The 23,395-nt window shown below is 48.4% G+C and overlaps 1 protein-coding gene across 1 annotated transcript in view; it reads right to left on the bottom strand.

The window, feature by feature from the left end:
- The window catches only part of MDGA1 (MAM domain containing glycosylphosphatidylinositol anchor 1), a 900,569-nt gene that overhangs the window by 272,008 nt on the left and 605,166 nt on the right, over positions 1-23,395 (bottom strand). The window contains exons 10-11 of the mRNA XM_086925579.1: positions 18,595-18,746; positions 10,924-11,783 (exon numbers count right to left, since the gene is read on the bottom strand). Coding sequence (XP_086781705.1) covers positions 10,924-11,783; positions 18,595-18,746 — 1,012 coding nt within the window. The remainder of the gene's footprint in view (positions 1-10,923; positions 11,784-18,594; positions 18,747-23,395) is intronic.

Genomic DNA, 23,395 nt, shown 5'->3' with positions numbered 1-23,395 from the left:
ACTCACAGACAGCTACAGTATCCACAAGCAACTAGAGTCCACTCTGCCAGCCACATTATTTGTTTATACCTACGTTACTCACATACCACTGCAGTACTTACACCCTTCTACACTACTCGTAGGTTAGCTGCAGTACTCTCAGACAACTATACTGCATGCACTGAGCTGCAGTACTCTCAGGCAACTATACTGCATGCACTGAGCTGCAGTACTCTCAGACAACTATACTGCATGCACTCAGCTGCAGTACTCTCAGACACTATACTGCATGCACTCAGCTGCAGTACTTGTAGCCGACTATAGTATTTAGAGCTATCTACAGTACTCACATACAACTATACTATGTAACTACAGTACTCACAGACAACTATACAATGTAACTACAGCACTCACAGACAACTATAGTATGTGCACTCAGCTACATTAGTTACCAGCAACTGCAGTATTTGCAGCAAAGTAGTCAAGTCAAATCAAGTCAATTAATTTATATAGCGCGCTACATACCCAGAGGGTCTCAAGGCGCTTGAAGAAGGGTGGGGAATTACTTGTCAAATATCCAGGTTTTAAGTTGCTTTCTGAATGCTAGGTGGTTCTGAGTGAGGCGAAGGTGAGTGGGAAGTGAGTTCCAGGTTTTAGCCGCCAGGTAGGAGAAGGATCTTCCTCCCATGGTGGTTTTGTTGATGCGGGGTACAGCAGCAAGGGCTTGGTTGGAGGAGCGTAGCTGGCGGGAGGGGGTGTAGAAGGAAAGTCATGTGTTGAGGCATTCGGGTCCAAGTTCGTATAGTGCTTTGTGTGCGTGGGTTAGGAGGCGGAATGTTATCCTCTTATTGACGGGAAGCCAGTGGAGGTTTTTCAGGTGATCAGAAATGTGGTCTTTACGCGGGATGTCTAGTATGAGTCTGGCTGATGCGTTCTGGATGCGTTGGAGTTTTTTCTGGAGTTTTGCGGTGGTTCCGGCATATAGGGTGTTTCCGTAGTCCAGGCGGCTTGTAACCAGTGCGTGGGTGACCGTTTTTCTAGTTTCGGTGGGGATCCAGCTAAATGTTTTTTTGAGCATGCGAAGAATGTTGAAGCAGGATGAAGAGACGGCGTTGACTTGTCTGTTCATCGAAAGTGAGGAATCCAGGAGGACGCCCAGGTTCCGTGCGTGGTCCGTCGGGATGGGTGCTTTTCCAAGGGCCTCTGGCCACCAAGAGTCGTCCCAGGCGGAGGGGGAGGTACCTAAGATGAGGACTTCTGTTTTGTCTGAGTTCAGTTTCAGACGGCTGTGCTTCATCCACTCGGCTACTTCTTTCATTCCTTCATGTAGGTTGGTTTTGGCGGTGTTAGGGTCTTTGGTGAGTGAGAGGATCAGTTGAGTGTCATCAGCGTAGGAGATGATGTTGAGGTTGCGTTGGCGTGCGATGGTTGCGAGGGGGCTCATGTATACGTTGAAGAGGGTGGGGCTGAGTGAAGATCCTTGTGGTACGCCACAAATGACTTCAGTGGCCTCTGACTTGAATGGTGGGAGGCGGACTCTCTGAGTTCTTCCGACAAGGAACGAGGTGATCCATTCCAGTGCTTTTCCTTGGATTCCGATGTTTCTGAGGCGTTGTAACAGGGTGCTGTGACAGACTGTGTCGAAGGCTGCGGAGAGGTCGAGGAGGATGAGGGCGACTGTGTCTCCATTGTCCAGTAGAGTTCGAATGTCGTCTGTTGCTGCGATGAGTGCGGTCTCAGTGCTGTGTTTGGCTCGGAAGCCGGACTGTGAGGAGTCGAGGGATTTGTTGGTTTCGAGGAAGGCGGCGAGCTGGTTGTTGACAGCTTTTTCGATGACTTTGGCCGGGAATGGAAGGAGCGAGATGGGGCAGTAGTTTTTGAGTTCGGTCGGGTCAGCTGTGGGTTTTTTCAGAAGGGCGCTGAGTTCGGCATGTTTCCAACTTTCCGGGAAGGTGGCGGAGTTGAGGGAGCAGTTGATGACGTCACGGAGGTGTGGTGCTATGATGGAGTCTGCTTTGTTGAAGATGTGGTGAGGGCAAGGGTCTGTGGGGGATCCTGAGTGGGTGGAGTTCATCAGACGGATGGTGTCTTCAGTGGAGATTGGATTCCAGTCATTAAGGATGTACAAGGGGGGTGAAGGTGCGGCAGAAGTTTGGGTGGGTTGGTCTCCGTGTTGGTTGGTGAAGCTGTTGTGGATGTCTGCGATTTTGTCGTGGAAGAATGAAGCTAGGGAGTCGCAGAGGGTTTGAGAGGGAGTGATGTCGTTGGAGTTGGCAGTGGGGTTAGTAAACTCTTTGACGATGTTGAATAATTCCTTGCTGTTGTGGGCGTTGTTGTTTAGTCTATCTTTGAATGCGGCTTTCTTGGCAGTCCGGATCAGTTGGTGGTGTATGCGGGTGGCGTTTTTGAAGGCGTCCCTGGTGCTGGTGTTTGGGTCTTTTTTCCAGGCCTTCTCAAGGGAGCGACAGAGTTTCTTGGATTTCTTAAGATCATCGTTGAACCAGGGGGCGTTTTTGCTGCCAAGTTTGATTTGACCTTTTTTCAAAGGTGCTAGGTTATCGGCGCTGTTGGTTAGCCATTGAGGGCCCGATGTAGGTGCCCTAATACCGGTCGGAAACGGCCGAATTCGGCCGTTTTCCGACCGGTATTAAGGTTTTCTGATGTAAGGCATGCATTTACAGAATCGGTATTTTACCGATTCTGTATTTACCGATTCGGTAAAATTACCGAATCGGTAAATACAGACTCGGTAAAATACCGATTCTGTAAATGCAGATATAGCTGGCACATGTCAGAGTGCCACAGGGCTTTAAGAATCGGTATTTTACCACCCAATCCAATTGGGTGGTAAAATACCGAATACAGGTGTGCATGCACATCTGTGCCTGCACACCTGTGCAATGTGACACACAGACATGCCCCTAGGAAATGTCTGTGTGCACACAAGTCCGGAATTGGGGTGCAAGAGGGTGTCAAAGTGACACCCCCTGCACCCTTTCAAAAATCGGTATTTACCGAATCGGTAAATACCGATTCGGTAATGACTATTGATTCCTATGGGCTGCAATGCCCATAGGAATCAATGGGCTTTACCGATTCAGTATTTACAGAATTGGTAAATACCGAATCTTAACGATTCGGTATTTACCAAATCTGAAATACCTACATTTCCCCCCTTCTAATTTACCACTTCTTAAACACTGAATCGGTATGATTCGGTATTTTAGAAGTGGTAATTTAGAATTACCTACATCGGGCCCTGAGTGAGGTTAATGGCTGCTTGGTTGGGGTTCGAAGAGTGGGCAGGGGGGTTTTGAAGAAGCGAGGAGGAGATTTGGTCGATGGTGATTTTGTTCCAGTTTCTTCGCAGAGTAGGTTGAGGATGGTTGTGGGTTGTGGTCTTTTTGTAGATAAAGTGAAGGCAGCTGTGGTCCGTCCAATGGAGAGCTGTGGTGTGACTGAAGGAGATATGTTTGCTGGAGGTGAAGATAGGGTCGAGTGTGTGACCTGCGTAGTGAGTGGGGGTAATAACAAATTGTTTGAGTCCGAGGTTGGCAAGATTGTCCAGAAGGGTGGTGGTGTTGTTGTCGTTGCTTTTTTCTAGGTGAAAATTGAGGTCTCCCAATAGAATGTAGTCCTCGGAGGGGAGGGCGTGTGGGGTGATGAAGTCAGTGATGTCTTCACTGAATTTTGCTCGGGGTCCTGGTGGTCTGTAGAGGAGGGTTCCTCTGAGTGTGGTCTTGGGGTTGGTGTGGATCTGGAAGTGGAGGTGTTCGGCGCTAGCGAGGTTGACGTCTGAGCTGGTTGAGATGCGTATGGAATTCTTATGGACGATGGCGATACCTCCTCCTGTTTGGTAGGTGCGGTCTTTTCGGATGATCTTGTATCCTTCCGGGATGGCAATGGTGATGTCTGGGGCTGAGGAGGCGTTCATCCATGTTTCTGTTAGGCAGGAGACGTCCGGGGAGATGGTGTCTAGCAGATTCCAAAGGTCGATGGCGTGTCTGTGGATCGAGCGGGTGTTGAGCAGGATGCATTTTAGGTGGTTGGTGTCGAATCTTTGTTTGGAGTTAGTGGATGAGGAGTTGGTCTTGGTGCTGTCATACTTGCAGGAGTTGCATGTGAAGGGTCCATGGGTGTGTCCAGGAGCGGCTTGGGCGCAGTTGGGGAGTCGGCCGGGGTTTAGGGCTAAGAGGGTGGAGGCGTCATATGTAATGCGGGTGGGGTGGGTGGTACAGGGGCCAGGGGGTCTGGCGCTGGGCGCGGTCCAGACGCGGACGGGCATAGACGGGCTTACCTTTGGCGCACCTTCGGCGCGGCCGCAGCGCGTTGATTCATCTGGCATTAATGGAGAGTGGAGGGGGCGGAGCGTGGGAGGGTCAGCTGGGAGGCGGGGAGCGGGGAGGAGACACGGGCAAAAGTAAATAAACACTAAGATGGCCGCTGGGTAGCTAAATCGAAACTGGGGCACAGCCGGAGTTCGAGTAAGGTTCCTAATGAAAGTATTCAGTAACGCTTCTTATGCAAATTCAATCAGCCGCTCTACAATGCTAGATATACAATAAATGAAATGCCAAATAAGAACGATACCAAGCGCATACAATGTAGCATATACAGCAATTAAAGTGCGGAATAGAAACGATATCAAGCGCTATAAACTGCGCAATGCGCTGTGTCAGGGCAGGCAGGCAGCAGGTCTCAGGACAGGCAGGCAGCGGGGAGAGAAGCGTCCGATGTGCGAGCAGAGTGCAGGGTGAGCGACCGCAATGGAGGGAATCCAGGTGGTCACAGCGTAGGAGAGGACGGGGCGAGTGTAATCTATCCGTGTGTCGGAGGGTCAGCTGGGAGGCGGGGAGCGGGGAGGAGACACGGGCAAAAGTAAATAAACACTAAGATGGCCGCTCTGTAGCTAAATCGAAACTGGGGCACAGCCGGAGTTCGAGTAAGGTTCCTAATGAAAGTTTTCAGTAACGCTTCTTATGCAAATTCAATCAGCCGCTCTACAATGCTAGATATGCAATAAATGAAATGCCAAATAAGAACGATACCAAGCGCATACAATGTAGCATATACAGCAATTAAAGTGTGGAATAGAAACGATACCAAGCGCTATGTCAGGGCAGGCAGGCAGCAGGTCTCAGGACAGGCAGGCAGCGGGGAGAGAAGCGTCCGATGTGCGAGCAGAGTGCAGGGTGAGCGACCGCAATGGAGGGAATCCAGGTGGTCACAGCGTAGAGACGAGTATAGTATGTGCGCCCTGGTCCAGTAATTACTGCCAGGTACAGTAATTGAGGCCTACTGCACTACTTGGAGCCAATCACAGTCCTCAAAGACAACTACTGTCCTCGCGCTCAGCTACAGTATTCGCATACAACTACTGTACTCACATCTAATGATAGTACTCACGCCCACCCACACTACTCGCAGACAACTGAAGTTCTCACGGAAATCTATAGGGGCTGAACCCAGCTACAGTACTCACAGGCAGCAAAAGTACACCCGACAAAGTGCAGTACTCCGAGCCAGCTACAGTGCTCGCAGGCAGCGACAGTACACCCAACAAAGTGCAGTACTCCCAGCCAGCTACAGTGCTCGCAGGCAGCGACAGTACACCCAACAAAGTGCAGTACTCCCAGCCAGCTGCAGTACTCGCAGGCAGCTACAGTACACCCGACAAAGTGCAGTACTTGCAGGCAGCTCCAGTACACCCGACAAAGTGCAGTACTCCCAGCCAGCTGCAGAACTCTCATAGCGACAAGGAGAAAGAGACAGAAGGGATGCGAAAGAGGCGTTTGAGTATCAGCCTGTCACTGTTGAGACTAATTATGATAGGTCTGTAGGCCCGAAAGGGGAGTGTTTGAATGCATGACGTCGAACCACAGACTGGTTCCTGTGTTAGGCCAATGAAAAGGAAGGATCTTATGACGTCACAATTGTGCGACACCAGAAATATGAATTCGCTTTGTAAAGAAGTCAACGCTCCAAGACTGCATTTGTTTCTTTGATAGATTACATAGTACACTAGACTATTTGAAAGAATATTAGGCTGCTGTCTCAAGAGTTAGCGAGCTGGTCCCGGAAAGGCCGCATAAGTTGTTCTAATGCAGCGTTGTATGTTTTCTTTCCTATGATGTAAGCCAGTTCTTGGTGAGGGTGAAATGTCCAATGACAAGTGCATCGAGGTAGTCAGCAGCCGCTATTGTGTGTTTTAACTTACGAGCTATGGGCTGACAGGTAGTTTGGAGTTGAGACTCCGCCAGAGAAGATGGGGGTGCGGAACCCCGGCCTGGTGTTGCCCAAAAGAAGCCCCTTTGGGGATCTGTTTACTTCCCTTCCTGGGAGGCCAGAAAGACAGAGGCCTTATGGAGGGTGTGTGAGCTTCCAGCCCACAGCCAGTTGGAGTTTTCACAGCCCTGTCCTGCAGTACTGACATGTTGGCTCGGATGCAAGCTGTGCTGTACTTCTGCCAGGGCCCCCCAGACACAGCTTCTTGTGCCCCCTGCACCCCAGATCATGAGCGGGGACCTTCAGGCTCTCCTCAAACACCGAGGAGCTCTCCAGTGCAGTCACAGAGTGGCAGGTGGATCTGCTGTGCTGTGGAGTAACATGGGTCATACGCGTCTTCATACATGATGACTGTGCATGTGCCCCCTGCACCCCAGAAGTGCCTATGCATGTCCTGAAAGGTTGATTCAGTAATCAGGCGTGTGACACAGGCGTGAGCACAGACCTACTGGAGAGACACACACAGCATTTTTCATTTTTATGTATGCTCGTAATGCCCCAAACACGCTTATCATTGATCTAAGCATCACATCGCAGCAGTTCTGCACAATATAACAACATCTACGAACATTTTTGGTGGCGCAATTGAAGTATTTGTGGACCAGGAAGCAGGATAAACAAAAAAAACTCCATTTGTTTCTCCTTCACTCAGGCTTTCAGAGCTGTTCTCATTAAATGGCGCACCAGGGTATTTGGCTCTAATTAATCCGAGGCGACGTCCTGCGTCACTGATCGGCACGCAGCCCGGGACAGCAGCCTCGCGCGCCTACGCGGAGGCCGTGCACTCAGCTAACCACACAAGCGAGGTAATGCAAGATTTACAAGCGGCCCGTTGTTATGGTATGTTAATAAGATGTATAGAGCGCATGGCTGCCCCAGCAACGGGGCTTCCCAGCGCTTCCCACAAAAGAAAGGCATCACACAACAGAGAAAAGCAGAGATCGGGCTAGGTGTGAAAAGGCAGGACATTGCCAGGACGTACAGAAGTCTTTTTTTGACAGGCTACCTTGCTAAAATGTCTGCATCATATGCACAACATGTAAGTAGAGCAATGCCACAGAAACACCAGGGCCACATCCATCACCTGTGCACGTGCACACCACCACTCCGAGCTAGAAGCACCGATGCACAATGGCTTCAGTGGATCCACCTGCGACTGGATGTCAGCTGCTCCATATCTGCCTGCACCCTCTCATGCCAGCAGGCTGGGTGCCCAAGAAGGGATGGGCACGATTGGATGGAGAGCCAGGAACATGGCACGCACTGGGATGAACTCATTCTATTAGTGCTACCCGTGGGGCACTGTGCCACCAGGCCAGACTAGAAACTAATATCAGTCCTGGCAAAAAAGTCCACACAAGCCCGGCACTGCGGTAGGCCGCAACTAGAATGGGGCTTTCATGGCATCCCCTCCAGCTGTGAAACTAGCCCCTAGTTTGCAGGCCACCAGTTGAATGCCAGAGCAGCAGAATGGCCAGTGTGGCCCTTACCATGGCAGTCTCAACAGGACCACCGCTTTCTGCATGTCTGGCTTCGTGGTGCGACCCCCAAGTCTACACGGAAGACTTTCCCGTAAGTCAGAGATATGAAAGAGTTACTTTGGAATGGGGAGGAGATATTTGGTGATATGACAAGGGTGCAAGATGAGAATCAATGTGCTTGAAGGTGAGAGGACAGGGTGATGCAGGAGAAGACCTTGTGTGTGGCTGACGGCCACTGGTCTAGATGTCCACGGAGTGAGGTTTGTTCGGCCCTAAGGATTCCCCCACCAGGAAGCTGTAAATTGAACTAATGGGAACCCAGTAGCTTATAGCTCACAAATCAGAACAGATTCATTGCAAGGATCCTCATTGAGGAAAAGCAGAGGTGGAAGACAGGGCGCTAGAAGCAGGGGAGGAGGGAAACAGAAGACCTACGTTTTGGAAGAGTTGATCATGCGGGAGGTAACGACAGGGTCGCAAGGCAGTCAGAGACTTTGTTCAAATAGAGAATGTGATAGAAATAGGACCTAGGTTTGTGTATCATCCACATGAAAGTGATAAGCAAATTAAAAGAAGGAAATGACGTCACGAAGGGAGGTGGTGTAGATGTCAAACAGGAGGGGGCCCAGACAAGTCAAATTGCAGAGATTGAGAGAATCTGAGCAGGACTGTTGAGAAGGCAAACATCTCCATTCTCATGCCGGTGATGCCTGTGGAGGTGAGCGTGGGGTGGAGATGAGCAGCGTCAAAGAGAGCATGCAGATGAGAGAGCATGAGGGTATGGGAGAGATGGCTCTTGTGTGCCGAGGGGGTCCTTTGGATACATATCTGAGGAGTGGAGCTGGAGATCGCTCGATTGTCAAGCGTGATGTACACTGTGGCTTGACTCAAGACGCTCAAGCCTGGGGAAGGCCTAGGGTAGTTGACCTTAGTGATTGGGTCTTTGCTAGTAGGGTGGCACCGGGCATGGGCGCCGACTGGCGTGGATGATAGAGTGGGGGGGCAATGGTATGGTTTAGTGCCTGACAAGGATCAATGCAAGTAGTATAATGTCCAAGAGCGTGTCGTGGAATGGGTCACTAGACTGTAATACAACAAGGGGGCCCTGATAATTGATAAAAGTGGAGACGCAGGAGAATAAAGCGACCAATAAACACTGAAAAGTCTCCACAATCAACAGACAATTATTGTATGGAATAAATCCAAGCTTGGATTTATTCCATACAATAATTGTCTGTTGATTCTTTTGCCTCCTGGGAGGGAGACTGTATTTTGAGTGACCTTTTAGGCAGGCTTCTTATTCATTTTTGGGTGGAGACTTTTCTGTGTTTATTGGCTGTAATCTGTACTAAAGCTGTGTCCTGGATCACGTGCCTCCCATGATGTCACTAAACAACACCTCTTGAAGAGGGCACCACGAAATCTTAACTTGCAACAAAGTGTTGAAGAAGAAGACAGCTTTCCCCGAGGTCCAACAGTCTTCATTATCCTGTTGAACCAAACCTTCCACAAACAGTTGTCACTAAACCACATTATGTGCAACGTTGGGTTCAGATCAGACGCCCTCTGGAAGGTGATACTTGACGACAGTTCCTTCGAAAATGCGCCTGGACGATGCAGAGGGGCGAAAGAATGACTGAGGTGCACTTCTCAGCGCAGGGTTATGCAGTTGGCAAAAGAAAGAGGCCTGGTAGCTGCACCTCTGCAGTGAGCACACAAGTCACTGTTCAATCCATTGACTTTTGCATAGGACATGAAGATTTGTTTTTTAGGGCACAAAGTTGGTTAGCCCACCCTATGGAGAGAGCAGTGGTCCTTCTCTCTGTGCCAGCCTGCATGGATGACCCAAGCTCCCTACTCCAACCACATGGATACCCACAATGACCAAGCTTCATGCCACCGGTACAAGCCGGACCCCAGAGCTCTGGATCCCACACGACGCAACCAGAAATATCAGACCGCTCTTCTCTCACCGAACACGGCAGACCTCTAATTCAATGAGCCGCTGAAATGAAGAGCGGCGTTGCCAGAGGACCAGGTCCCCCAGCGGCAGCGGCAGCAGTTTGCGACATTTAGAACCTGGCCCACTGCCTGACATATGGAAATTTCACCTCATGTCTCGATACGCCATCCAGTCCCGCCAGGTCCGGAAGCGAGAGCTGATGGCGGCAGCATGTTCAGTCAACAAGATGCTCGCAAACAATCTACACCTACGTTTTAGTGACACTTATTCCAGTGGAGGGGGTCTCTTCGCTCTATGGAAGGGGCCTCCTCGTGCTCTCCATCTTGGGAGGATGACGAGCAGGGTCTTACGTGCCGTGATGGTCTTCGTCAACCCCCTCAGATCCATTCATGTCCTAGAATGTTAGCCATCAGAAGGTAAGGAGAGTATCCGGGTCAAGCGAGTACTCGCAGGTCGTTATTTAGGAAACGTTGGGCATTCATCGTGCACACTGAAAACACAACCCACAGGTTCAAGACAGCATAGCTGCGTCTAGTGCACTTCGTTTTCACCTGACTTCCTTTTGGCGACAAAATGGCTGATCTCTAGTGAGAGTGGCACCGTGGGCGCTGCAGTGAGTCGGAGTAAATATCCACATAAGGAAGTGGGAGAAATGACACCAGAGACGTCTCAGTGGCACAGCACACAGAGATGAAGCAGAAATAAGATCAAAAGATGTATTTGGATATGTGGCTTCCTAGAGTGAGAAAATACATCACAATCAGTAGAAGAGTGGAGTAGAGCAATATCTGCAATGACATCATATCAGGCGCAGTGACATCATCTGAGTTACAATGATGAGATGAGACTATTTGGATGGGTGAAGGCAGTACATGCTGTGGCGCAACATGCACTGTGACATCGTGTCAGCAGCCATGTAAGGGGTACCGGCATTGCATCTTTTCAGCTCCAGTAACATCATCTGAGTTACTATGGGGATATAAGAGAAATTGTATGTGTTAAGCAAATCCTTGCAGTGACATAACTGCTATCTTTTCAGACAGAGTGCGCTTTTCCAGTAAAGTGGAATGTTCTACAGACCTCATAGTGGTGTAGAGTTCCATAAAATGACACAGGAAATGTCGTTACAAGTGCCTTGTCACAGTAATAAAGGAATTCTTTGTGTTTCAAAGGGTCTGTGGCAACAACACTGCTGTTCTTACAGTTACACAGTACCTGAAGTTGTGAGTTAAGGTCTGTTGCAGCGACACAACTGTTGTTGCAGTTACACGGTCACTGGAGTTGTGATTCAGGGTCTGTTGCAACAACACAGCTGTTGTTGCAGTTACACGGTCACTGGAGTTGTGAGACAGGGTCTGTTGCAACGACACAGCTGTTGTTGCAGTTGCACGGTCACTGGAGTTGTGACGTAGGGTCTGTTGCAATGACACAGCTGTTGTTGCAGTTACACGGTCACTGGAGTTGTGATTCAGGGTCTGTTGCAACGACACGGCTGTTGTTGCAGTTACACGGTCACTGGAGTTGTGATTCAGGGTCTGTTGCAACGACACGGCTGTTGTTGCAGTTACACGGTCACTGGAGTTGTGAGACAGGGTCTGTTGCAACGACACAGCTGTTGTTGCAGTTGCATGGTCACTGGAGTTGTGAGTCAGGGTCTGTTGCAACGACACAACTGTTGTTGCAGTTACACGGTCACTGGAGTTGTGAGACAGGGTCTGTTGCAACGACACAGCTGTTGTTGCAGTTGCACGGTCACTGGAGTTGTGACGTAGGGTCTGTTGCAATGACACAGCTGTTGTTGCAGTTACACGGTCACTGGAGTTGTGATTCAGGGTCTGTTGCAACGACACGGCTGTTGTTGCAGTTACACGGTCACTGGAGTTGTGAGACAGGGTCTGTTGCAACGACACAGCTGTTGTTGCAGTTGCACGGTCACTGGAGTTGTGAGTCAGGGTCTGTTGCAACGACACGGCTGTTGTTGCAGTTACACGGTCACTGAACTTGTGAGCTAGAGTCTGTTGCAACGACACGGCTGTTGTTGCAGTTACACGGTCACTGGAGTTGTGAGTTAGGGTCTGTGTCCATGACACAACACTTCCGGCTGAAGTTCTACCTTGAGAGCGTTGTTAACTTTGAGAGGTGCAGAGGGCGTGAAGCAGCTGCATTGAAAGAACCAGCTCCTAGCTCCAGGGTGTTGTCGAAGGCTTTTAGCTGTTATAAGAGCATGAGAGCAGGGGTTGGGGGGGGGGGCTGGAATATGTGGAGTGGAATGGCAGCAGGAAGGGAGTTCAACAGAAGTAATTAGGTACAATAAGAAAGAGAGGATCCAACCACCGCAGAATGGTCTGAGTCACCAGAGACGAGCACCACAAGGATCCGGAGGGTGCATGGAAGGCCTCTTTCCAACCTCCAAAAGGGGGCGCTGCAAAACTCCTCAGAATGCAGAAGGTGCTGCATTAGAAAGAGTTCAGAAGTGAGAAGCACACATCTGCAAACCATTGGACAGATGCAACAGCAGGAACATGCGTTAACATCTGGTCTTGGCCACCGCCAAGCAGCTGCAGTGTTTTTGAGAGCGGGTCTTTACCGACAAACAATCTGCTCAGGTACCGGCAAATTACCGCTCAGCAGTGTCACACTCCAGACAGTTGGCTCATCACCGACCTAATGTGGTTTTAATGGGAGCCCTTTCATCTCTTGGTACCCTGCACAGTTCAAGCTAATGTGAGACTCATTACACTGATGTCGCGTTGGCTGGCGCGCTGTGAGTCGCTATTCACGCTCCAGCCTCCTACCATACGGCCTTGCACGTCACAGCGCCAGGTGTTCAGAGAAGCCAACAAAGTGGCTTGTTGGTTAGTGAAGGATCGTCTGCACCCCTAGACCTACAACCATGGTATGAGGACTCATCATGGCCGTACACCACGTGTGCTAGGAGAGCGCGCACAGCTGTTGTACTTAATACATCGGCAAAGAGATGTGAGTGCCAGCTACCACTTACAGGTGCACTGCTCCAACGGGCATACTCAGCAAAAAGATAGCAGAGCACAGAAAAATATACATCAAAGACACTTCTAAGAACATAATAAAACAGCATGCTCGTATGGCTTATCCATCGCCCTCACAGACAACGCTCGGATCCGCCGAACCAACAGCGGAGGAAGCTCCTGCGGCCAAAGCATGGAACAGCATTCCCCTACACCTCAGAACCACACCTTCACTCACTCACCCAACTCAGCTTCACTCACTCACCACAGAACCACACCTTCACTCACTCACCCCACTCAGCTTCACTCACTCACCACAGAACCACATCTTCACTCACTCACCCCACTCAGCTTCACTCACTCACCACAGAACCACATCTTCACTCACTCACCCCGCTCACCTTCACTCACTCACCCCAGAACCACACCTTCACACACTCACCTTCACTCACCCCAGAACCACACCTTCACTCACTCACCTTCAATCACCCCAGAACCACACCTTCACTCACTCACCTTCACTCACCCCAGAACCACACCTTCACTCACCCCAGAACCACACCTTCACTCACTCACCTTCACTCACCCCAGAACCGCACCTTCACTCACTCACCTTCACTCACCCCAGAACCGCACCTTCACTCACTCACCTTCACTCACCCCAGAACCGCACCTTCACTCCAGCATATCAGGAAGAAGCTCAAAACCTGGCTGTTCGACTGAACACTCTATCACGCAGCAGACAAATTCCCCTATGCTTCGAGACACTCACGGATGACTTGCCGCGCTATATAAATGTTTGATTGAAAGAGAGTCAAGATCAACCACCAGGCCTGCTTCGATCTTTAGCCGCCTGTCTGAAATTGACCATGATACTCATATCTGAGCCAACATCAACTAGTAGAAAACGTCCTTATTTGATGACAAGCACAGCATGCTGCTCTTCTTCAGTGCCGAAAGACTCCTACAAGAGTGAACACACACTCAAGAAACACAGGCCAACACCACCACCTAGTACAGCAATGCCCGCCACATCCACTTGAGCCTTCAGGTGGTGTTTCATGCTCTTGGTTGTGATGGCAAAACCAACCAAAGTCACTCGAGAACAGACCTTGGGTCACTGGGAACCCACAGCATCTCAACTCTGGATCCTATAGATACCCAAAGGTAGCTTTGTTTGTAAGCCTCTTCTATCAAGGGTACCTGTGTGGAAGGGAGGGGGGAAACACAGCTTAGATCTCTCCTTCCTTAAATATGCAAACAAGAAAAGGTGACGTCAGATAATACAGACAGCAACCTTTGCAACAATTCATCTCAGAGATCAAACAAAGCATGCCTTTGAGAGGAATGTGCATATTGCAAAAAATAAAAAGTTACAAATGAATGTACATTTTATAAAAATAAAAGTATTCTATGGAATGTCCCCTCAGATGGCAAACAATGAATGTTCTGATGTACATTGGGCTGATGTAAATTGTCTAAGGCGGCAATGCTACTTTGTGGTAAATAGCTGTGCATGGAACACGTAAGCAAGCTCCACTGCGATTCTATGTTTTTATTAAAATCAATAAAAAGACGGTTACAATAATTAACATACATAATACACATAATCGTATCTCATAGACACTGGGCTAATTTGCCAGCACAAAAACTGCCTGACAGCTTTGTCGCTAATTCATATCTCCGTATCTTGATGAACCGTATGCTGATTATTCAAAAGGCCAGTTGTGTGAATCTACTGGGAGATTACACCATAAATATTCATATAATAACCACAGCCCTGTCATACTCTCTTCATTTACCCAAGATACACAGCAGAGGCAGGAGTGTACGGATGTCTCGAGTGACAGACTGTTGTCATTTTCTGATTGCGCTCTAGTCTCGTGGGATAAACTGGGAAATATAGACTAGGGGATTATATGAATTCAGAACATTATACATCTCTCATTTCTACAACCGTTTCCCATCCCCTCCATGAGACGAGCTCCGCAGGAGGGCGCCCTGCCCTAGGAAGGAACGCTGCAACAGCCTAATCAGAGCAGGAGGGTCGCCACCAGGTGGATCTTCCATGACGTCCTAGTTGAAGAGTCCCTGGCAACTGGTGTCAAAGAAGATCCCTCTTCACAAGAGCTGGCATACCTTAAAGGGGCATCCGGTGTACAGAAAAACGAATGGGACACATTACAATGCAAACTTTTACAATGCATGCCTACGTCGCAACATCAATTACAACGCATGATTTTAAAACACATGCCATCACAACGCATTTTTAGAAACTACACTTACAACGCATTCCATTACAACGCATCCCAATATATCGCATACCATTACAACGCATAATACTTTTAGGGCAACAGTAGTGTAAGTGTTGGATAGTGTAGGGGTAAAAATTACTATTCCCACTCCAGAGAGTGCAACAGTAGGGAAAGTGTTGGATAGCGTAGAGGTAAAAATTACTATTCCCACTCCAGAGAGTGCAACAGTAGGGTAAGCGCTGGATAGCGGAGGGGTAAAAATTACTATTCCCACTCCAGTGAGTGCAACAGTAGGGAAAGCGTTGGATAGCGTAGGGGTAAAAATTACGATTCACACTCCAGAGAGTGCAACAGTAGGGAAGGCGTTGGATAGCATAGGGGTAAAAATTACTATTCACACTCCAGAGAGTGCAAAAGTAGAGAAAGTGTTGGCTAGTATAGATGTACAAATTACTACTCCCACTCCAGTGAGTGCAACAGTAGGGTAAGCGCTGGATAGTGTAGGGGTACAAATTACTATTTCTCATATTTACCTTATAATGTGTTGTAATGCCATGTGTTGTAGTGGCTGTAATAGAATTTGATGTAAAGGATGTTGCGTTGTAATGACTGCTTTGTAAAGGTAGTGCGTTGTAATGACTGCGTTGTAACAGTTGTTTCCCCAGAAAGACACTTCTCTGTACCCCATCATTAACAATCACCAACAATAGACATTCCAACGTCTTCCTTTGTTTGATGACGTCTGCTTGGGTTTTGAATCTTATTCTGACATGGTTCTCTAGTGGCCTCTTCAAGCCTTGTCAGTGCTCCCTGTGTCCCCTAGATATGTCTTTCTATTAAGCCGAGGCTGCCTTAGACACAGCGTTCCAGTGTCTTCCCTTGATGACGTCTGCTTGGGTTTTGAGACATATAGTGACTCCATTCACCGGATGCTCTCTGTAATAAAGCCTTCTGTGGGTGGGTGGGTAGGGAGGATGTTGTTCATGTGTCCACCCAAAATATATTTCTATAAGCCGAGGCTGGCTGTAGACACAATGTTCCAGCGTCCTCCTTCGATGATGTCTGTGTGGGTTTCTAGACTTCTTGTGACACTGTTCACCGGATGGCGCTTAGGTAAAGCATCAAAAGGGGGGATATAGCTTCATGTGTGCTCTCGGTGCATATTTATATTAAGGCGAGGCTGGGGGTGGATGCTGTGGAAGCAGGGGGGATGGTGGTCTCCTTTCTCTCAGGGGTCTCCCTGGTACTGCCAAACATGGCACCACTGTTTGTCATTACTTTTGAGAAAAGAGGAGCTGTAGCAAATTAATTATACCTTATATGCCATATCTTATGGGGCGGATTTTTGTGTCAATGTGATACATATAAGAACATGAAAACAACAATAATCCTTAAATTTTGTAAAAATATATATTCTGTTTATTTATATTTTTCTTAATTTGTTTTCATTTGGTTTGTATTAAATTTCAAAAATTCATATTGTATCAAGTAGATCTGGTCAACATTAAACAACATATACAAAGAAAAAACTACAAAAAACAAATGACTTGTTGGTTTAAAGGACTAGAGAAGTTGGCAATGCGGTGGGTTGGAAAAAAACACTGTTTGTCATTCCACCATGCCTTGACTCTTCTTACTACAAACACTAGCCCTCTTAACTTCTACCTCCTTCCATCTCATGATCCTCTCTTCCCCCCCCTGCTATCCCTAAAGGTGCAACTCCCCCTTACTGCAGTCTGAGAGCCTGAGATTGACCACTCACAATTCACGAATGCTCTATCCAATGAGATAGCAGTGCTGCTGCAAAGATGACTACATCCGCATTCCCTATGTCTCGTACTCCCCTTTCCACTTTCTTTCTTTGCTTCCCATCTGCCCCGTACCCCTGATAGGAATGCTAAGGTACACTGATGTTTCTGCTGCTTCCAGCATGACCACTCCCCTCCCAACTCAAGATGATGTACATGCTGGGGGACAGACTTCAACATGACCCTTTCCTGCCCCCAGAAAGCCAGTGTCGGCCATCTTGAATCTCGCCACAAAGTGGTGTATTCCAGCCAAAAGCCAGACCCCACTGCTTATTTTGTCTTCTACCCACTTTCCTGCCTGCATGACTTACACAACACCCAGAAATACAAATAACATAAATATAAAGTGCTGTCATTGTAATAGATGTAATTATTAAGTGCTAATGTTCTAAAAGATTGCCTTATTCAAAAGTGACTAAGCATTGTGGGCCAATTCGCAGCACCTTTCGTGGGAGCGCTTTTGTCTCACTCCTGGATGACTTCTCATGTGGGTAAGCATTGTGGGCCAATTCGCAGCACCTTTCGTGGGAGCGCTTGTGTCTCACTCCTGGGTGACTTCTCATGTGGGGGAGACACACTTACCCAGGACAGACATTTCCATTAAACTGAGTAATTCAGTAGTGGCAGTGCGCCGCCTCGTGGTAGCACCAAATAACAACAAAATGACTACTATGTGGCCTTTTTATCAGTTTGTAAAACAGGTTCTACTGATAAGCTTTCCTTAATCCTGTACGGAGTCACAGAAAAAAGGTTCATAATTATGTCCATTGAATATGGATTCTTATGACAGCGACCACACCAACTCTCCACTGATTGGCCACTGGGGTCATCCCTGTCGTGAACGTCCTCTCTGACATTTACATCTAATTTTGTGTTTTATACACTAGTGAAACCCCTAGACAAGTCATCACACAAGAAGCGCAACAAATAACAACATTGCTACATGAAAGAAAGAATACTCAAGTGCAGTCACAGCCGAGCCTACTCAGGCATGACCAAGAGAATCTGGAAGGACCTTCCCCTGAAAGCAGAATGAATCCCTCGAAGCTTCATTCAAGAAAGAAGTCAAAAGGATGCTGATGAACACAGTTATGCCGTCGAACACATGAAGTATACCCCAGGACATGAGTTATCCCATAGCCTGCACGCATGCGTATTTCTCACAGACTCTGTTCTTCTGTCGTTGTACGAGTTGTTGTTCGCCTGGAAACCTGTTTTTTCGCTCTAGGAGAGTCTCCTATACCCTTTCCCTCCTGGCTGAGGTTGTCATTTTTAAACATGTTGCCTGGATTATTTTAAAGCATTCGGTTACCCGCAAGGGTCATCTTCGCGCTATATAAAACTTGATAAATAAAATAAATAAAAATAAATGTCAAAGAAAAGAATCAAACAGGCCTCTCACTCTGGTTTGTGTACATCTAGATGAATCAGTACGCAGCCCATGCATTCCTTGCTACTGTATAAGTGGTGTCTTGTGAATGGCTATGCAGCTTTGTGCACACGAAAAATCCAAGAACCCAATACCAATGCTAGAAAGTACTCCCGGCTCAATCCCAAATACTGCTGCGGCGAAGGTGTCCAACGTTAGCCAAAGAGGGCAAGACCCATGCCCCAGTTTCAGAACATTCACTACCTACGTAAGTGATTTTGTTTTATCAGTTTGATTTACTTTGATATCATATGTATAGCTGGCATGGCCTTGGTGTGGTGGACCAGCACTGGGGACCCCTGCCTCAGGGCCCTCAGGGAGCACCTGAGGTCTTCTGGTCCCTGCCCGAAGGGCCCTCAGCATCACCCAGCATCTTCAGCAGGGGCACCTGCTTGTCCACCTCTTACCTGCCGGATCTCCAGCTTGTACATGGTCAAGGGGTCCACCGCGTCCGGCTCCCTCTGGGTCCACTGCAGCACGTAGGAGTAGTTCTTCGACTGCTTCACAGTTTTGATGGGATTGGGCGTATCGAAGTAAAACTCCGGGCTGTAGGCTTTAGCTGTGGAAGGAAGACAATGGAGGCTTGAGACTGCCGGGTGAACCTATCTGATTGCCTGTTGCACACTCTGGTTCTGACACATTCTGAGTTTAAAGAAAAACTTTATTGAGTAATAAAAGAGCAAAACAGAAAAAGCAAATATAATACAATGCCAAAATGCTGTTTATCAATACATTCTATAGAAATAATGAGAAGAAAGAGGAAAGAGAAAAGGGAAAGAGGAGAAGGAAATAGGAAAGACGAGGGAAAGAAAGCGATGAAACAGGCAATCAAATGCAATGCAAAAACAGTTACATGTGTATTCTCTATTAAAACATTCGTAATAATCTGAATAAGCCTAAAAAATTGATAATACATCAAAATAACAAGAAAAGGATATTTACGGTGGCTTGGGGACTTCTTCATTACGTGGGGAATGTAAAGGGAGGGATTGGGCAGATAAATCCAAAAAGTTTGTACCAGGTAACCACAATAAATCTCTTTTAATAGCAAGAGTAATAGGGTAAACATAAGCCCTGTCCAATCTGTGGTTGTAGCAAACTCCATACCACCAAGCATGAAAGGAAATATTGGAGGTATCCTTCCAGGATTTGGTGATTTGTTGAAATGCAACAGCTATGAGTAAATCAACAATGTTAGAATTAGTAGTGGATTGAGACCATATATCAGCGATACTTCCTAGAAAAATGTGTGACCAAGTAAAAGGAAATTGAGAGTTCTGATGCATTCTAATAGGTTCATGTGCAGAGCTGGCCAATGACAGAGTTGTCCACATCATAATTTCATCAGCAAAAGATAGAGACAAACTCAAAGATGCAACAGTGCCAGCAAGAAACATTCCAGGAAAAAGATGGGTCGATGGTGAGAGACTTTTTGTTTGAAAAACATGACTTTTGTGGGAGAATTCTACGACAAAAAAGTATTATTTTAATTTTTTATAACAAATAATTTCTAGTTGGATGTTTCATCAGCTTTTTTATTTAATACCATACCAATCTTATGAAGGTGGTGAAATGTATACATTAAAAAAAAAACTTCCTAGGGAACGGCATTTACTGGGAGAGGTAAATACCCCTATTGTGAGTTATGTGGCTCAGAGTCAGGTGTAACACGCAGGATTGGTTTTTATTGCATGATTAACAAATGTGTTATCTTTTTCCCAATCATTTTACAGACCTTTTCCCAGACTTTACCTGGCGGATACAGGAGTGCTGTAATTACCCTAAGTGGTATGAGTGTTTGCCCTCCATGGTAGATACCCCAAAACTTCAATCATGATTAGTGCACAAACTCCTGGCCTCTACCAAAATCAGAAATGACCTCAGTACTTGCAAGGGAGGGAGTTTATTTGGCATAATTCTGCTTCTTAATTGTCATCCCTTGGCTGATATTCCCAAAATAAGGAAAGCTATTGACACAGTGCAGTTTGTGCAGCGGCAGGGCTCTGCCATCCTGTACTCAGCTATTCCTAGGAGAACTGCACATAAAGTATGCAATACGCATATGTTAATGGTATATAACTGACCAACTGTAGTTAGATGTACAGGGTTTGGTTTGGGCATGCTTGTGTTTGCATGCATTAGTACATTAGAGCCAGCACTGTTGCCTTTGCCAATGCTTATTTGTGGCTAGTTTGACTCTCTGTTAGACCTGACATCCTTGGCGTGGTTATTCCCCCATCTTTTTGCCTCTGACTCATGTATTTTTGATGCTGTGCTGGATTTCGTTTTTGCTGGTTTAGATGCTTTGGACCCTCTGCCACTGCTGAACAGTGTCAGAGGGTAAGTGCTCCCTCTGTAAATTGTCATATTGATTGAATATACCTGATTGGCATATCTGTATCACCATGAAGTCCCTAGTAAAGTGCACTGTGTGTGCCAGGGCTGGTGATGACAGATGCTACTAGTGGGCCTGCGGCGCAGATTGCGCCACCCACATGAGTAGCTATAAAAGGGTGTCTCAGGCCTGCCAGCGCAGGGCCTGTGTGCAGTCAGTGGACTGCCATGTCCGCCTAGCCAGTGTCCCCACTGGCTGGGCTTAACCCTCCCCTGTCTGTGCACATCAGCCACCCCTATGGAAGGCTCCAGGTACCCCCCTGGGCCGGGTGCAGTGTATGGATAGGGGAGAGCAAGTACTAGTGCAGGTAACATGCACTGGTGGAGAGCAGCAGCCACTTTGTGTGCTCACTGCTGTAGGGCTGTAAGGCTCCCTAGGGTAACATGGGGAGTCTGGTCCCATTGGACCCCAGCCTATCTCCCTATAGGAACAAGATGGAACATCAATGAAAGATATCCCTGAACTCAGAATTAAATGACACATCTTTTAGTGAAGGTTGTTTTTGGATCCTGGGGTTGAGAATAGCACTTTTAGAAAGTGGCTGTTCTTTTGTTTAAACCTTTCGGTGTGCTTGGGCCTGTGTGTGTGGAATGCCTGCGTGACAGGAGCTGCAGGGCCCCGGAGGGGGTTGGAGTCAGCCCAGGGGTGAAAGGCGACATCTGTTGCCCGGGGAAGGGGAGAGAGGAGCGCCTGATAGTGCTGGGCTGTGCCTGCCTGACCACCGTGCTGGCTAACTCCCCTGCCGGCCTGCTGTCACCTCTGGCCCTGAAGCTGTCAGGAAGAAGAACGCCAGAAACATTCCAGAGCCAAGGACCCCCTTGCACCAAGGACTTCAAAGGCGTTTAGGGGTATAAGGGAAGGACCCTTTACTACAGAAGGGTAGATTCTGAAATTCGACAATCAAGAAGGACCCTCAGCTGGAAGGAGGACGGCGAGAGAACTAAAGGAAGATTGCCTTGCTGTGTGCTCTAAGGGCTGACCTGTTCTGCTGTATCCCTGGAAGCTGAGGAGGAGAAAGGGACTTTGCTGTGGGCTGTGTCCCTGCCTGCTTGAAACTAGAGAGACTTTGCTGTATGCTGTGTCTACCACTTGAATCTCCAAGGGCCTGAGAAGAGCTGGCTCCCTGTCTGCAACCCAGGAACATAAAGGTTGCCCAAGGCTACAAGAATCTGCTGTGCCCCCCCCTGAAGCTGCTGTGTGGCGAGGAGATCGTGAAACCGTGTGGTTTGCCTGTTTAGCGCATTGGCTGCTCTCTGCTGCTTGAGAGCGCCGCGCTGACCCAGCCTGCTGCATTGCCAAGGTCGACGTGTTCATCGACACGTGTGTGGGGCAGACCGGAGACCTGTGAGCCTCTGCAGCGCAAGGAGCGCTGAAAAACAATTGCTGGCCGTATCACCGCCGCTGCCCGGGGCCAGAGAACCTCTGTCTGAAGCGCCATCCCGATCGGAGCTCAGACGGCGAAGAACGAAGCCGCCGCGCTCCCATTGGTGGAGGGAGCCGAGCCCCCTCACTAACGCCGCGACGGGATTGGCCCGTGCGGCGCAGCGTCATCAGCAGTGCTGGGCCGTGATTGGCCTAGGGAGCGGAGCGTCATCGTTGTTTATCCCGGGAGCCGCACTGCCATTGGCTGACTCCCGGGTGCGGTGGAGGCTCGACTGAGGAGCCGCGAGGGGATTGGCTGCCTTCGCCGAGGCAGCCGAGGAAGCCGAAGACTCAGCGCGATCACCGCCGGGCCCGGGAAGAAGTGACCTGACCTCGCCGAGGGATTCTAGAAGCGTCCCGCACCCCTGGCCTGCCGTTCCACACAAGGTGAGCCTCGCCCCCTCCCCCGCCGCTCGTTGGATTGTCGAGAGCGGGCGGGAGAGGGCAGGGGACCGGCCGGGGCGGGGACGCGTGCGATCTGCACCGCCTGGGGTTCCTGAGTCCCAGGAAGGCGCGAGGCTGCACAAGGGGGGAGAAAAGAGTCCCCGAGCCTCGCGCAGAAGCGCATTGACAGCGCTTGGAGTCCTTAGGGAGCTTGAACACTGGCAATTGTTTCTTTGGTCATTTGAAGAGCATTGACCACCAAATAACACTGGCATATCTTTTCAACGCTGGCATTGTTTGGACTGCTCGTTTTTCGAGCGCATCATTTAGAAATCAGGGGGCATTATTTTTAATACCTGATTAGAAGAGACTAGAGACATTGTTTTTGAGAACTTCCTGAAACTAAGTACCACCATTAAGATTAAGTGCATCATTTTAATAATGAAGTGATTATCGTGCAACTGCTTGATTTACCTTGCTGAAACTAGATAAAGTTATATATTTTCATAAAATATACTTACCTGTGTGGTCTCAGTTTGTGGTGGATTGGGGATTATTGTTGTGTTAAGTGCAAATATTATCCACGTTGCCTCTGTTTAGCCTAGACTGCTCGCGCCATGCTACCTTGAGGGTGAGCGGGGGTTATCTCAGAGGGTTCTTCCTTCACCCTGACTAGAAGCAAGGGTCCCTACTTGGTCTAAGGTACTTACCTCTGCCAACTAGAGACCCCCGGTTCTAACATTGGTGGCAGCGGTGGGATTTTGAACTAATAATTGCACTTGACCTGCAGTGATTTCTTGTACATCACTAGTCTAGTTTAGCAGCACAGGTTGCGCAAGATTTTTTTCTTTTTGGTGAAACCTTTTTGGTGAAAAGGTTAGGAAGCATCATGTCTTTGAAAGCGGCAAGCGTGAGAGTAGAATTGGAAGTGGAATTCGCAATTCAGGAGTTGTACAACTACAGAAAGGTTCTCCTGAAACAATTCTGCAAACAGCTTGGATGCCCAG

Source organism: Lissotriton vulgaris, chromosome 6 (genome assembly GCF_964263255.1).
Source record: "Lissotriton vulgaris chromosome 6, aLisVul1.2, whole genome shotgun sequence".
NCBI lineage: Eukaryota > Metazoa > Chordata > Amphibia > Caudata > Salamandridae > Lissotriton > Lissotriton vulgaris.
The sequence above is the reverse complement of the archived record's forward strand: the minus strand, read 5'-3'. Positions and strand labels throughout refer to the sequence as shown.